The sequence below is a fragment of the Schistocerca gregaria genome, chromosome 4 (genome assembly GCF_023897955.1).
Source record: "Schistocerca gregaria isolate iqSchGreg1 chromosome 4, iqSchGreg1.2, whole genome shotgun sequence".
NCBI classification, from domain to species: Eukaryota; Metazoa; Arthropoda; class Insecta; order Orthoptera; family Acrididae; genus Schistocerca; species Schistocerca gregaria.
The window spans coordinates 692,012,058-692,024,959 of NC_064923.1; the positions used below are offsets into that span (position 1 = coordinate 692,012,058).

At 41.7% G+C, this 12,902-nt stretch overlaps 1 protein-coding gene across 1 annotated transcript in view; it reads left to right on the forward strand.

Annotated features, from left to right (window-relative positions):
• The first annotated feature begins 4,232 nt into the window (after positions 1-4,232).
• LOC126267453 (nephrin-like) overlaps positions 4,233-12,902 on the forward strand; it is a 943,456-nt gene continuing 934,786 nt past the window's right edge. The window contains exon 1 of the mRNA XM_049972720.1: positions 4,233-4,550. Coding sequence (XP_049828677.1) covers positions 4,472-4,550 — 79 coding nt within the window. The 5' untranslated portion in view covers positions 4,233-4,471. The remainder of the gene's footprint in view (positions 4,551-12,902) is intronic.

Consider the following 12,902-nt stretch of genomic DNA (forward strand, 5'->3'; position numbering starts at 1 on the left):
GATGCGAAACGCGTCGATGAAAAAAAAATTTGCAACCAAGACTATTTTTAACCAATACTGTTAAGCACTGGTTTGCTGTTATACCACATATGGACTGGAAGAAGGATAACAAATGTCAGCAATGATGGCACCGTCGCTGTTCCACCGGATACGTAACATTACCATTTGTGGATACGCTCAGGGCTTTGTTGGGGGAGTTGCTGCTATGTTTGGGCTGAACCACTCCTTTCTTTTCCTTGAGGTAGCGTAAAAACACCATTTTCCGTCACCAGTAACGATACAAGAGAGGAATGTTCTGTCTTGTTCGAGCCAGTTGATGAGGAGCCAGCAAAGATGCACATGCCTTAGAGCATACGGTACCCACGCACTCGGTTTTCGAACCTTCCCCATTGCATGCAAATGTGGCAAGATGGTAGCATGATCACAGTTCACCTTGTTTAGAAGTTCTCGAATACATTGGCGCTGCAGATTAATACCTTTGAACGATATTTATCAAATTCCAAATGTCTTCCTTAACGAAGCGAGTCATAAATCAAAAAGCGATCCTCCTTAATATGAGGAAAACCATTTTCGTGCTCTGCTCTATGACTAGCTTTCGAAGGAGCCGGTCATTCTGAAATTGTCGGAACGCATTATGTGTAAAAGGAAGTGATATTGTGACTTCCGAGTTTCGGTACAGTGATAAAGGTAGCTGGTGTTTACCATTAACTATTTGTGAAATTTTAAGAGTCGAGAGATATTTTGTTCTGGAGAAAATGGCTTGTGTAAACTTTGAACTAAAAGCGTGGCGGTACTAAGTATTTTTTTTTTTTTTTACTGAGTCCTTATGGCGAGCAAAAACTTTATTTAAAGACAACCACTGAATGCCGAGTGCTAAAGTCAATAGCAGTTTAATGACTGTATTACTCTTGTGAATGGTTTCGGAATTGGATAGGAAGAGTGCTGGCTGTTTGAGTATGACGAGGACTGTGAACAGGAACTTTAATGAGTTGAACATATGTGGGCTGATAATCTTACTTAATAGCAATAAAAAAAATCCTAATGCTATGTTAAAAGGACCTTTGAACTTAGAAATTTAAACAGAAAACCATTTCCGATTTATTCTTTAGAGTCTCAAGACTATTTTCAGCTTTTTGTACTTATACTGCCTCGAGTAGTTATGAAATCTCAGTTTCTTCAACACTGCTTTTCTGAGATCTCTTAAGAGGCTGCAGTCAGGAGCTACCTGTGCAGATCTGTAGCAGTATCGAGGTAGAAGGACAATTTGCGTTGGAGAACAGCCGTCGATGTGCGAAAGAGAGCATTACGTCGCACACTCACTGTCTCCTAACAAAATGACAAAATGTAAACTCTAATAGCAATAGCGAACAACAAATAAAAAATTACAATTGATAAATAAACCGAGAGCAACCAGAATACCAACACGCAAAGCAATAACTCTACGAACTTGTGTCACAACTGATACATGGATCGGGACTGCCTTTCATATCAGTGTATTTACGACGACAGATGTACTCGTTCAAATTCAAATAGCTCAAAGCATTATGTGACATAACATGTGAGGTCATCAGTCCCCTGGACTTGGAACAACCTAACAAACATAAGGACATCACACACACCCATGCCCGACGCAGGATTTCAGAATGTGTGAAACCTTATCGGACTTAACTGCTAATGTCATCAGTCCCTAAGCTTACACACTACTTAACCTAAATTATCCTAAGGACAAACACCCACATCCATGCCCGACGGAGGACTCGAACCTCCGCCGGGACTAGCCGCACAGTCTATGACTGCAGCGCCCTGGACCTCTCGGCTAATCCTGCGCGGCGCAGGATTTCACCCTTCAACCGTAGCAGCAGCGCGGTTCCGGACTGAAGCACCTAGAACCGCTCGGCCACATCGGCTGGCTTGTGTGCTCGTCTTTTAGCTGCTACTTGTCTGTATTCTCCCGCTGTTCTCTTTGTTAAGCATTTTATTTCAATCGGCAATTTAAGTCCCTGCAGTATGTTAACTACAACCCGACGCTATCATGGTCCAACGAACAGCAGATCATCAGGTGAAGTTCTTCTAATCCAGGTAGGGAAGACAGTGACATGCAGAACTCACTAATTTTTCTCCTTTCGATCCTTACAACCAGAATCATTATAACTACAATCTAAAACTTTAGTTTTTATTCGTTCTGTCTTGAAACTTCCTGGACTGAGAGGGGAAAATTTCATTTCTCCCACTTGTTATTCGCAAATGGAATGGTCGATAAATACAGTGAAGGCACAAAAGTCATGGTATGGTGACATTCACACATACAGATGACTGCAGTATTGCGTCCACAATGTACAGAATGACAGTGCCTTGGTGGAACTGTCATTTGTAGTCAGATGATTCACGTGAAGATGTTTCCGATGTGTTTATGGCAGCACGACGGAAATCAACAGACACTTAAAGCAGAATGGTATGTGGGAGTAGACGCTTGGGACATTCCTTTTCGGAATTAGTTAGGGATTTCCATATGTCGAGATCCACAGTGATAAGAAGGTGTCGAGAATACCGAATTTCAGCCACCATGACAACGTAGTGGCCAATGGCGTTTACTTAACGACCTTGAGTAGCGGCGTTTGTGTATTGTTGTCAGTGCTAACAGACAAGCAACACTGCGTGAAAAAACCGCAGAAATCAATGTGGGATGCACGCCGAACATACCCAATAGTTCAGAGATGCGAAATTTGGCGTTAATGGGTTTTGACAACAGACGAACGATGCAAGTGCTTTTGCTAACAACACAGTATGACCAGCAGAACCTCACCTGAGTTCGTGACCGTATCTGTTTGACCCTGGATGACTGGAAAACTATAGCCTCGTCAGCTGAGTCCCGATTTCCGCTGGTAAGAGCTGGTGGTAGGGTTTGTGTGTGCCCCAGACCCCACAAAACCATGGACACAAGTTGTCAACAAGGCACTGTGCAAGCTGGTGATTGATCGGCAATGGTATGGGCTCTGTTTACATGGACTCGACTGGATCCTCTGGTTCAACTGAACTGTAATGGTTATGTTCGGCTATCTGGAGGCCATTTGTAGCTATTCATGGATTTCATGTTCCCAGACAAGTATGGAATTTTTATGGATGACAATGCTGCTTGTGACAGGGTTACAACTATTCGCGATAGCTTTGAAGAACATTACAGACAGCTTTCTTTTCTTTCTTTCTTTTGCTACCGCCTTTATCCCGCATTGTGCGCAGAGTCGGCAGGATTAGGTACGGATTTGGCATGGTTAATTGTAAGGGGTGGCCGGAAGCCCTTACTGCCACCACCCACTACCCCCCGGGACGGAATTTGTCTACCCCAGCTGTATGAGTCAAGTGTAAATCGTGAAATAGTGTGAATGTGTTTCAAAATGTCTGCGGGTCGTGTAACCGAGGCGGGGCGTGGGGACCAGCCCAGTATTCACCTAGCCGGATGTGGAAAACCGCCGAAAAACCACATCCAGACTGGCCGGCACAGCGGCCGTCGTCGTTAATAAGGCGGGCGGGTTCGATCCGGGTCCGGTGTGCCTACCCGAGTCCTGAAAGTAGTGCGTTAACGCTCTCGACTACCCTGGACAGCTCTGCCGAATTATTTCGCCCAACATGAATCCCATCCAACATTCATCGCGTACAACATCCCGTACCAGCAATACTTACGCAATTATGGACGTCTATAGAGACATCGAGGCTCAAATTTCTCCAGGGGGCTTGCAAAGACTTCTTGAGCGCATGCCACGTCGAGTTGCTGCACTACTCAGAGCAAGAGGATGTCCGACACTTTATCAGAAGCTATCCCGTGATTTTTTCGCCTCAGTGTATGAAAGCAGCTCTATGAACCCTCCTGCAGACTCTTCGGTGTGAATAGCACCCCAATCAAGCTGATGTGGATCGAAGCAAGCGAGCTGGAAGGAAACAAATGTGATGGTGACGGCGTTCCGACGCGACGACCCGGCCGTCCTCCCCACGCGCCGGTCGGCCGCGAGGGCGCGCTGGTGGCGGCGTCGGCGTCGGCGTCGGCTGCTCAGGCGTCGCGGCGCGGCGCGCCGTGCCTCCAGTCGGCCGAGCGTCGCGTCGCGAGCCGCAGCCGCCGCCGCCGCCGCCGCAGCAGCAGCAGCAGCAGACACGGCAGCAGCCGCCGCACCGCCTGCCACCTCGCGGCGCCGCCGCCAACTAGCGAGCGCCGCGGCGCACGAGCAGCGCGGCCGCCGGCGAATCGTGCCGGGCGCCGCGGCCGCCGCGCGCTGACGCCCGACCGAACGCCACGAGCGTCGCCTGGCCCCGGCCGGCTTCCCGGCCGACCACTGTGCCCTTCCGTGACGCGCCGTGACGACTCGCGGCCGCGCGCCGCCGCAACACCTTCTGGCATGACTAGTCGCGCACGCCCGCTGTCGCTGTCCCTGTCGCTGCCGCCGCCGCCGTGCTGCTACTCGTCAGTGCGCCGGTGATCGCCATGGTGAAACCCGTGACGCCATATGCGACGTTCCTGTTGACGATCGGCGCACTCACCATGTTCGCCTCTGCCAAAGATAGTGAGTACTACTACGAGATGTTGTCGCTACGTGTCCGTATGCTCCTTGGGTTGGCTTGTCATTTGGATCGTGGGGGGGGTCTGTACTTACTCAAAAGGTTTTCTCATCTGGCTGACAGCTATTACAGATCTTCTGGCTCATGAAAGAAAAAAAATTAAATTATGAGTTTCGGGTTCGCGCACGATCTACATCGTCAGGAGTAAACTAACTGCTGGCACTTACATGAATGGTGTAGTTTGCTTGTAATGTGTAAACAGCATGACTTTTAGACATTTATATCTGTCTCGTCTCTCAAGTGATACACGTTTACCTCTATTGCTGCATATACATTACAAGCAGACTTAAGCATTCACGTAAGTGGTAGCAGTCAGTTTTACTCCTGATGATGTAGGTCATGGGCGAAACGCCGAGTTCTTAACTTCTGGCTGGGCAAAGCAAAAAGTCCGAGAATCTGTCACACAACAAGAAGATTGCCACTAAGAAAGAATGCGAGGTCAGTGAATTCCTCTGTTTAGTAAAACGTTTTCTAGTCTTAACGTAAGTAACTGTATTCCGCCTCCATCGAAGGAAAAGTTACTATCAATTACTTTTATTTCTATCTATCTCGTCTGTCGCGACCAAAACCGCCTACAGCCGCTTCTGTAAACGCACTACATGGAAATGAGTGGTGAGCGCACGTAACCTGTAGCAAACAGTTTTACTCCTGACGATGTCGACAATGAGCGAAACGTTTGAGTTCTTAATATATGGGTACATACAAAGCAAAGATTCTTCTTTCATGCAACAACAAGAATGCCGCCACGAAAGAATTCGTGGTTGGCGAACTTACTGTATTTACTGAACTGTTTCTCTCCTGATTCCGCCTTTAATCGCCCTTACAGCAGCTTCATCAAAGGAAAAGTTAAAACTTATTCTTTTTTTTTGCCATTTATATCTATCTCGCGTGTTGGAAAAGAACTAGCTACAGCCATTGCTGTAAACGCACTACAAACTAACGTAAATGTAAATATATGTAAGTGGCAGCATTCGATTCTACTGTTGACAGTGTGGTTAATGGATGAAACGCCGAGCTCTTAATTTCAGGATTGGCACAGTTGAGACACCGAAAATATTACTTACAAGAATACACGTGTGTGTGTGTGTGTGTGTGTGTGTCTGTGTCTGTGTGTGTGTTCGAGTTAATGCCGTCCGGGATGAGGCACCGAAGCTGTTAACTTCAGTTACTCTTCAGTATAGGTTAAAAACACACAAACAAATAGCTCCGAGTATGGTTTCGCACCGCTGAAACCACGTCAACAGACACATTTCTGTGCTACAGTAGTCTGTCCTGCTCAAGACGATGTAGATCACGAGCGGAACGTTCAGCTCTTAGTTTCATGATCGTCACAACTGGAATAACTTTCACGCAAATGAGGAACTGGAACTTCAACACGGTTTACCAAATCCAAATGCAAGCATATTTGCGAGCAGTGGTGTATGGTAGAGTACTTCACCGTTACAATCATGGTTACTGTGTCTTTTTCATTACGGGTGGCAATGAAGTTAAATGTACAGCGAATATAGTCTACCAGCATCTACGTCACACTTCCGCAGCCAAGTAAATACTGGATGACGGACCTTAACTCTGTTGTATTTAATCTCCACATTAGCGCGTTTCACTCTACTTTTTCTGATACGTTCCACTACCATGAAAGTAAATGTTTTCGTGTAAGGCATCCATAGGTATGTCAACATATTGATAGATGAAATCGACATGAGCTTAAAACATAAATCGAAACACTCCCACCTCCACGAGCTAACAAATTTGGGAAATTTTAGATGTCTCCAATGGCTGTGCAAGGTATTATGACATTTACGTACATAGTTTATTGACCTTACTTCATTAAACTTCCTTTCACACTAACGGAAGCGTTTTATGTACATGACTTCCAAAATAATCTTCCTAACATTACAAATGTTTCCCTTGTGGAATGCAGTCTAGAAACAACTCCATAATCCGTTTAATATCCGTAGAATTTTTTTGTCTACTGCGGATAAATTCTCCAAATTTATTCTCTCTTTGTTTTAAGGCCTACATAGTACTTACTCTAGCTATTTCAAATACTCCGAGGAATTCGTAACTCAGTATCAGTATCTACATCATGAAACGTATCCTCAGTTGCGAATGCGAACAACCATCAGCTTTATGAGGGAATATCACCAATGAAAATTTGTTCCGTAGCACGCCTCGAACCCAGATTTCCCGCTTTTACGGGAGTGGTCGCCTTAACTGCTATGGCTTTTCGCGTATGGCTCACAGCCAGACACAGACTTTCGTATGTCGTCGTTCTTCTTTCGCAACCTGTTCTCGAACACACGTTATGTAATTCCTGTAATGGGAAGGACATTTTAATTGAAAGTTGGTGCCTGGTATCAGCGGATAAATACGATACTGCAGTGGTTGTGTTGTTACCACTACAGTCGCCTCTCAAATTCCATTAGTCTAAGTTTTCAGCACAGTTGTGTGGGGAGATCTTAGACATGCAAACAGGACAAAACATCAGTCGTTGGAAAATCTTGTCTAGGGTCACCCTTCTAAATGGCAAATATGTTCCCAGTAGTTTCTCATTACGATGACCTTTCGTCTCACGGACAATACATATTTAAAAAGGTCTCTCCTGACAAAAAGAATGGCCTGCAACAACGTAAATATACGCCGGCACGGTAATATTATTCGAGGACGAATTTTCAGTCTGCAGCCGAATGTGTTCTAAGTTGAAAACTTCCAACCGGAAAGTTTCTGCCGTGCTGGGAATCGAACCCAGACGGTGCCGGTACGAGTACTGCCCTGAAACTGGTAGTCAGTCGAACACTGCTGTCTCAGTCGGTAGAGTATGTGGTTACGAAAACAAAGGTTCCGGTTTGAATCGATGGCTAGCGCTCAATTTTCATTTGGCACGAAATTTCAGCAACAAAATTCTGACGTCATAGTCAAAATGTGTCTTATTCATTTCTAAGCTGGATTTCGATGGGTCAGTACCTCAGATCATTGAACTAACAATTTTTATTGTAAGCTGGATTTCGATGGGTCAGTACCTCAGATCAATGACCGCACTATTTTTTGTTTCCTCTTCTGCGTATTTTCATGCACAATAAAAATGGCTTCCTTCTTAAACTAGTCTGGGAGTCCCTCATCCAAACGCTCAATTTGAGGCAGCAATTTGTCTCTCAGCATTTTCAGATAAGTCTCATCCATTACATTTTCATCAAAGAGGAAAGGTCCTAGCACATTAGCGTTCCACAAACCACACCACAATACCTTGTCAGCCCTGCTGTTTGAATGGACTCATCTGATGTGGATTGCCGTGAGACCAGTACTGAAGATTCTGCCTGTGAACTTCACCATTGGCATAAAACACAACTTCATCAGAGAACATCATACACTCTTTATTAAAATTGATGTTTTCGTACAATTCATCTGCAAACCAACCGCACATCTCCGTGCGTCTATCTTGACCATCTTCCTTTAAGTGATCTGTAACTTTTCTGCCACAGTTTTGTGAATGGTTGACCTTGGAATACCCAATATCGTGAATGTCCGACGAAGCAATTTCTTTGGGACAGCATAAACTTCGATCAAGGCAGCCTCTTTTGTTTCAAGCCTTTTGTCGTCCGGAACGGGGTCTGTCAACACACTGCCTGTTTCTTTAAACTTGGTGATTTATTTTCCTACCGCAGTCAAACAAATAGGTTGATAGTGATCTTGTTGAAGGTTAAAGTCTTCCACAATTTTGCTGTACGACCATCCTTCTCCTCCACTTAAGAGTTCCACTCGTTAATCTTTAGACAGAGCCATCATCCAATCTGGAAGACACAATATTTATTGAATTATTAGGATTTATTTCATTATTATTTATTTATTGTTTAAAAATTATTAATATTGATTGAAAATTTATTAGAATTTTCTATACCCAAACTCTTTGGCCACCCTATACTGTTGTTATGAAAACGTCTGGTGTTTGCACTCATCCCTTATAAACTCCTTTTATGGAACCCGTACTTGTCAGTACATACCCTTCGTCAGTGGCCAAAATGATATATCGTCAAACACAGCCATTTCGGCTTGCATGTTCCAGCCGCCTTCACATTCGGACTAAAGTCGCAATTACATCGTGTAGTGCAGTTCTCTGATATCTATTTTACTGTCATTTTTAGTAATTATCAGCATTTATCTCTCTACTGTTGATTTTAGAATGGTTTTCATCCTGAAAGTATATTTCACACATGCTGTAAGTCCAAAAACTGTAATAAACATTGATTGAAAGGTACTGCACTAATACAATACCATTTCAATTTCATTTTGTTATTTTTTGTAACCATTCAGTCACTGTCTTTAACTACATTACTGCAAAGACTCATCGATAGTTTTCACAATTTCTTTATTAATTTGTACTACCACTTATCAATGTTTAGATGACACATTATTATAGTCTGACCGTAGTTGGTTTCAAGACTACGCTCAAAATTATTTTATTAACGTCTGCCATCCATATTTTAAGCTTAATTACACTAGACAATCTGTACAACTTCAACACAGGACGAATGTGTTTCTGATGTGCTATTCCTCCTCGTATTCCCGATTTAATGAGTTGAAAGCTTCTTAGCATATATACGGTGATGTAGAATATCTGTTTCGGATTAGTCTCTGAATTCTGAATTGTTCATTATGTTTATGAAGCCTGGAGGGAGTTGCGGCATTAATGTATATATCATTCAGCATACTAACTTGAACTGAAGAAATGTCTCATTTCTCAGAGATGACAATACAGATATTAATGGAACTGATCCAATTCCTTCCTCAAAAGGTATGGATTTGAGGTAAAATTATAACTGTTATTTGTTTCGTTCTATTATTTTCTTCACTCCTGCAGAATGGGTAAGACTGCTGCATCCAGTTTTAAAGATAATTTATTCTTCTGCCTGATTAAAATGAGGTGTTTCTTTATGTATGGTTGGTGATAATTTTACTAAATAGCTTGCACCATAAAATACGGCGATTTCAATAAGTTTTTAAGATGAAAAGAGTTAAATGATTATTTCAAAAAGAAATATGACTTCAACATTATGTCGGATTGTAGATCATGTAAATGACTTTAGACATATAGTTATTTTGCGACCTAGCTCATCCTTTCACAACATAAAAAATAAAAATCTTCACCACACAAAGAGGTGTGAACAAGAATGGCAGTGCTAATTTCATTATTATTTCTATTTATTGGTCTTTACGGTCAATAAGGTCACGTCATAATCTGTTTTTGTTTTCGGAAAACTGGACACAAAACTTATGTGGTCAAAAACGCTATTATTTCATATAAAAACTAAAAATAATTCATTAATTGTGGGTTTTCACTGTGTTAGTTTCCAAATAAAAATTGTTATAACTCTAATTACTTTATTGGAACATTAAATTGATGAATTTGGTTTGCCCGTAAGTACATTAAGTCACTGACATCATATATAAAAATTATATCTTTGGTTCTAAAAGTCATACCTCAGAAGTAACAAAGAGCTGTCGAACATCTTTTTGATCAAAAAAAGACTCCTCATCTGTTAAAGTAAACATATTTAAGCGGGCTTCGGTTTTAAGAAACTCATCAGAGTAACTTCCACTTCCTAAATAATATCGTTTATATGCAATCTAAATGAGTGTTTACTTTTCCCACACATTTTAATCGTGACATAAACTACAATGTTGAAAACAGTGACAGGTGACTCTTGATTTCCCTCAAATTCTTTGTCTTCTTTTGAAGAAAAACTGAAGATTACTGTTGCTATCTGTTCCACAATTATCGATAATTCAACCATAAATTTTCAGTTAGCTGTAATGCAAGTCAAATTAAAGCACAATTATCCACTAAACTTTTGTTTAACGAAAGGGGATTGCAAATCTGCTTGTCTACTTCAACTGAAAAAACACAGTTTGAATTGGCACTAACAAATTAAGTTTGAAGTAACGAAATTTAGCACCACATCAGATGTTTGTTACAGAGCAAAATATCAAGTGATATTGTCGATAACCTTGAAATGTATAATTTTCCTGTTATACTGGCTTACTATTAATCTAGATAAACAGCTCTTTCAATGATATTCCCATTTGATTTCGACACGATAGCATACTACTTGTTGGAAGTTTTCTTTCCATTCACCTAATTGTTTCTATAATCCCCATTTTACGGTACATTATGCTAAAGGAACTGATGGACCGATCGTTTTCTATTTCTTTATTTTTCACATTTATGGTGAAGGCGACCAAGTACAGCGTTGTTCAAGTCTCCAGGAATTATCTTCTTTCTCACATATTTAACAAATAATTTTATAACCTCTTTTCGCAAAAATTTTCTTCTTCAGGTACCCATGTCTATCGAAACATCAACATGGTAAAGTAGCCTTTCCTCTCCAAATACCTTAAATGAATTCACACACTGTAAAGTATTATTTCCGGAATGCAATAATTTGTATTCCGGAAATACTGTGTTTCTGAATCATCCCTTAAATTGTAACACAAAAATCTTATCTTTACGGCACTTTGGAAGATTTTACTTGAACCATTAACCATTTCAACTATTGAAATCTGCTGTCTGCCAAACGTAAGTCTGCTTTCCGTTTTTTTCGTACAGTTATTAGTCTCTTTGTGTTTCTCTTACAGAATTTTCTCCACTTGAGTGCTAGAGTTTGCGGCAGACTGCATGTACGTTGATCGCATCGCTGTATCGATCGCAGAGGTCATCAGTTCGAGCCAATGTCACAACAACAACATTATAAGTGGAAGGTCGTGTTGCTACTTTAGTACGCACAAATTATAACATACGTTTAGTCCATTCTGGATCCATAACTTATGTCACGTTGAAACTTCCTGGCAGGTTAAAACTGTGTGCTGGACCGAGACTCGCACTCGGGACCTTTGCCTTTCTCAGGCAAGTGCTCCACATTGTTAATCGCGTATTTAAGTGCCAAATAACTAAAAATAATTTGGAAACAAGTCCCGGAGCTAGATGCAAAGATTAGAGTTGAGGATACTAAAAAGCGACTCTAAATATCAGTATTATTAAGCATCTCAGTTAATGGGCTATAATAAAAAGCGCAAGAAAGTAAGCAGCACGTATGTGATATCCACACCTCGTGAAGTTCTGTCTGTCACAAGACTTTTATGTACCACAAGATCCGCACCGCTGCTGAATCATCCTTTATAAAATTAGAAAATCAGTCGGCATAGTTTGTCAAACCACTACTTGTTTTCAGTCTTTCTCTCCCTTCTCTTACAGTCTGCATATTGTTCTAATACGTGACATTTGTTAGCAATTTATTCCGTCAACTATCGCTTAAATATTTATAATAACACTTGTATAATCGGTTTCGCGAAAAAGTTGCTATCTTCAGATTTGTTTGATCCACAAAAAGCTTCCAGCAAGTAAACAAATAAAGTTAGGCACTTCGAACATCATAAACTCATTTCACGTTTCAGTGAAATCACTGCGTGTATTGCCGCTAACGGGAAGAATTGTGAAATCCTGTTGTCAGTTGATGCAGAAGCATGTAATCTTCATTTTAGTGAACTATGCCGTTGTAATTACACTAGTACTGAAAATGAATTGAAATCACATAATATGCGCATGTGGCACGAATAAAGAGTGATGGACTTTCTCTCTCTCTCTCTGTCTCTTCCCCTCAGTGTGTGTGTGTGTGTGTGTGTGTGTGTGTGTGTGTGTATGTGTGTAATCGCGCCCGCGCAGAAAGATAAACTGAAAATCAGTTCGTATAAAGCACACAGCACCGCGTAGTCTTACAAAACAAAACATTAACCAATAACAGTATTGAAAATGACGTGTTTCGAAGATGACAGCATCTGTACGCGATGCTATAACATTGCCATTCACAAACGACAGGGTGAATTTAATTGACGCTCACCCGACAAGTTGAATGCATTATCATGCATTTTCTCGGAAACGATTTATCATGCGGCGTATTGAGAAACGAGTGTTTTTAAACCAAAGCCGAATCACATGATCATGTAGTTGGATTTGAATTATGAACGCAGCAAATACATAAAACACACACGACATAAATGTTACAGCGTTTCACTATCTTCAAGCAATTCTTAGAGAGGGCGCCCAATGCCGAGGTTATCTTTCATCTTATTAGGGAAGTCCACATTATGCGTATCACTACATCCATCCCCATCAAAATCTGTATTGTGTGTGTATATGAACAACTTTTGTTTGCCTAAACATTTATGCGACTGCATTCCTGTCGAGGCTATATGTGTCATCTGTAATAGCATTCTAGTCTGCTTGTTCGGCTTTAAAGTTTGTCACA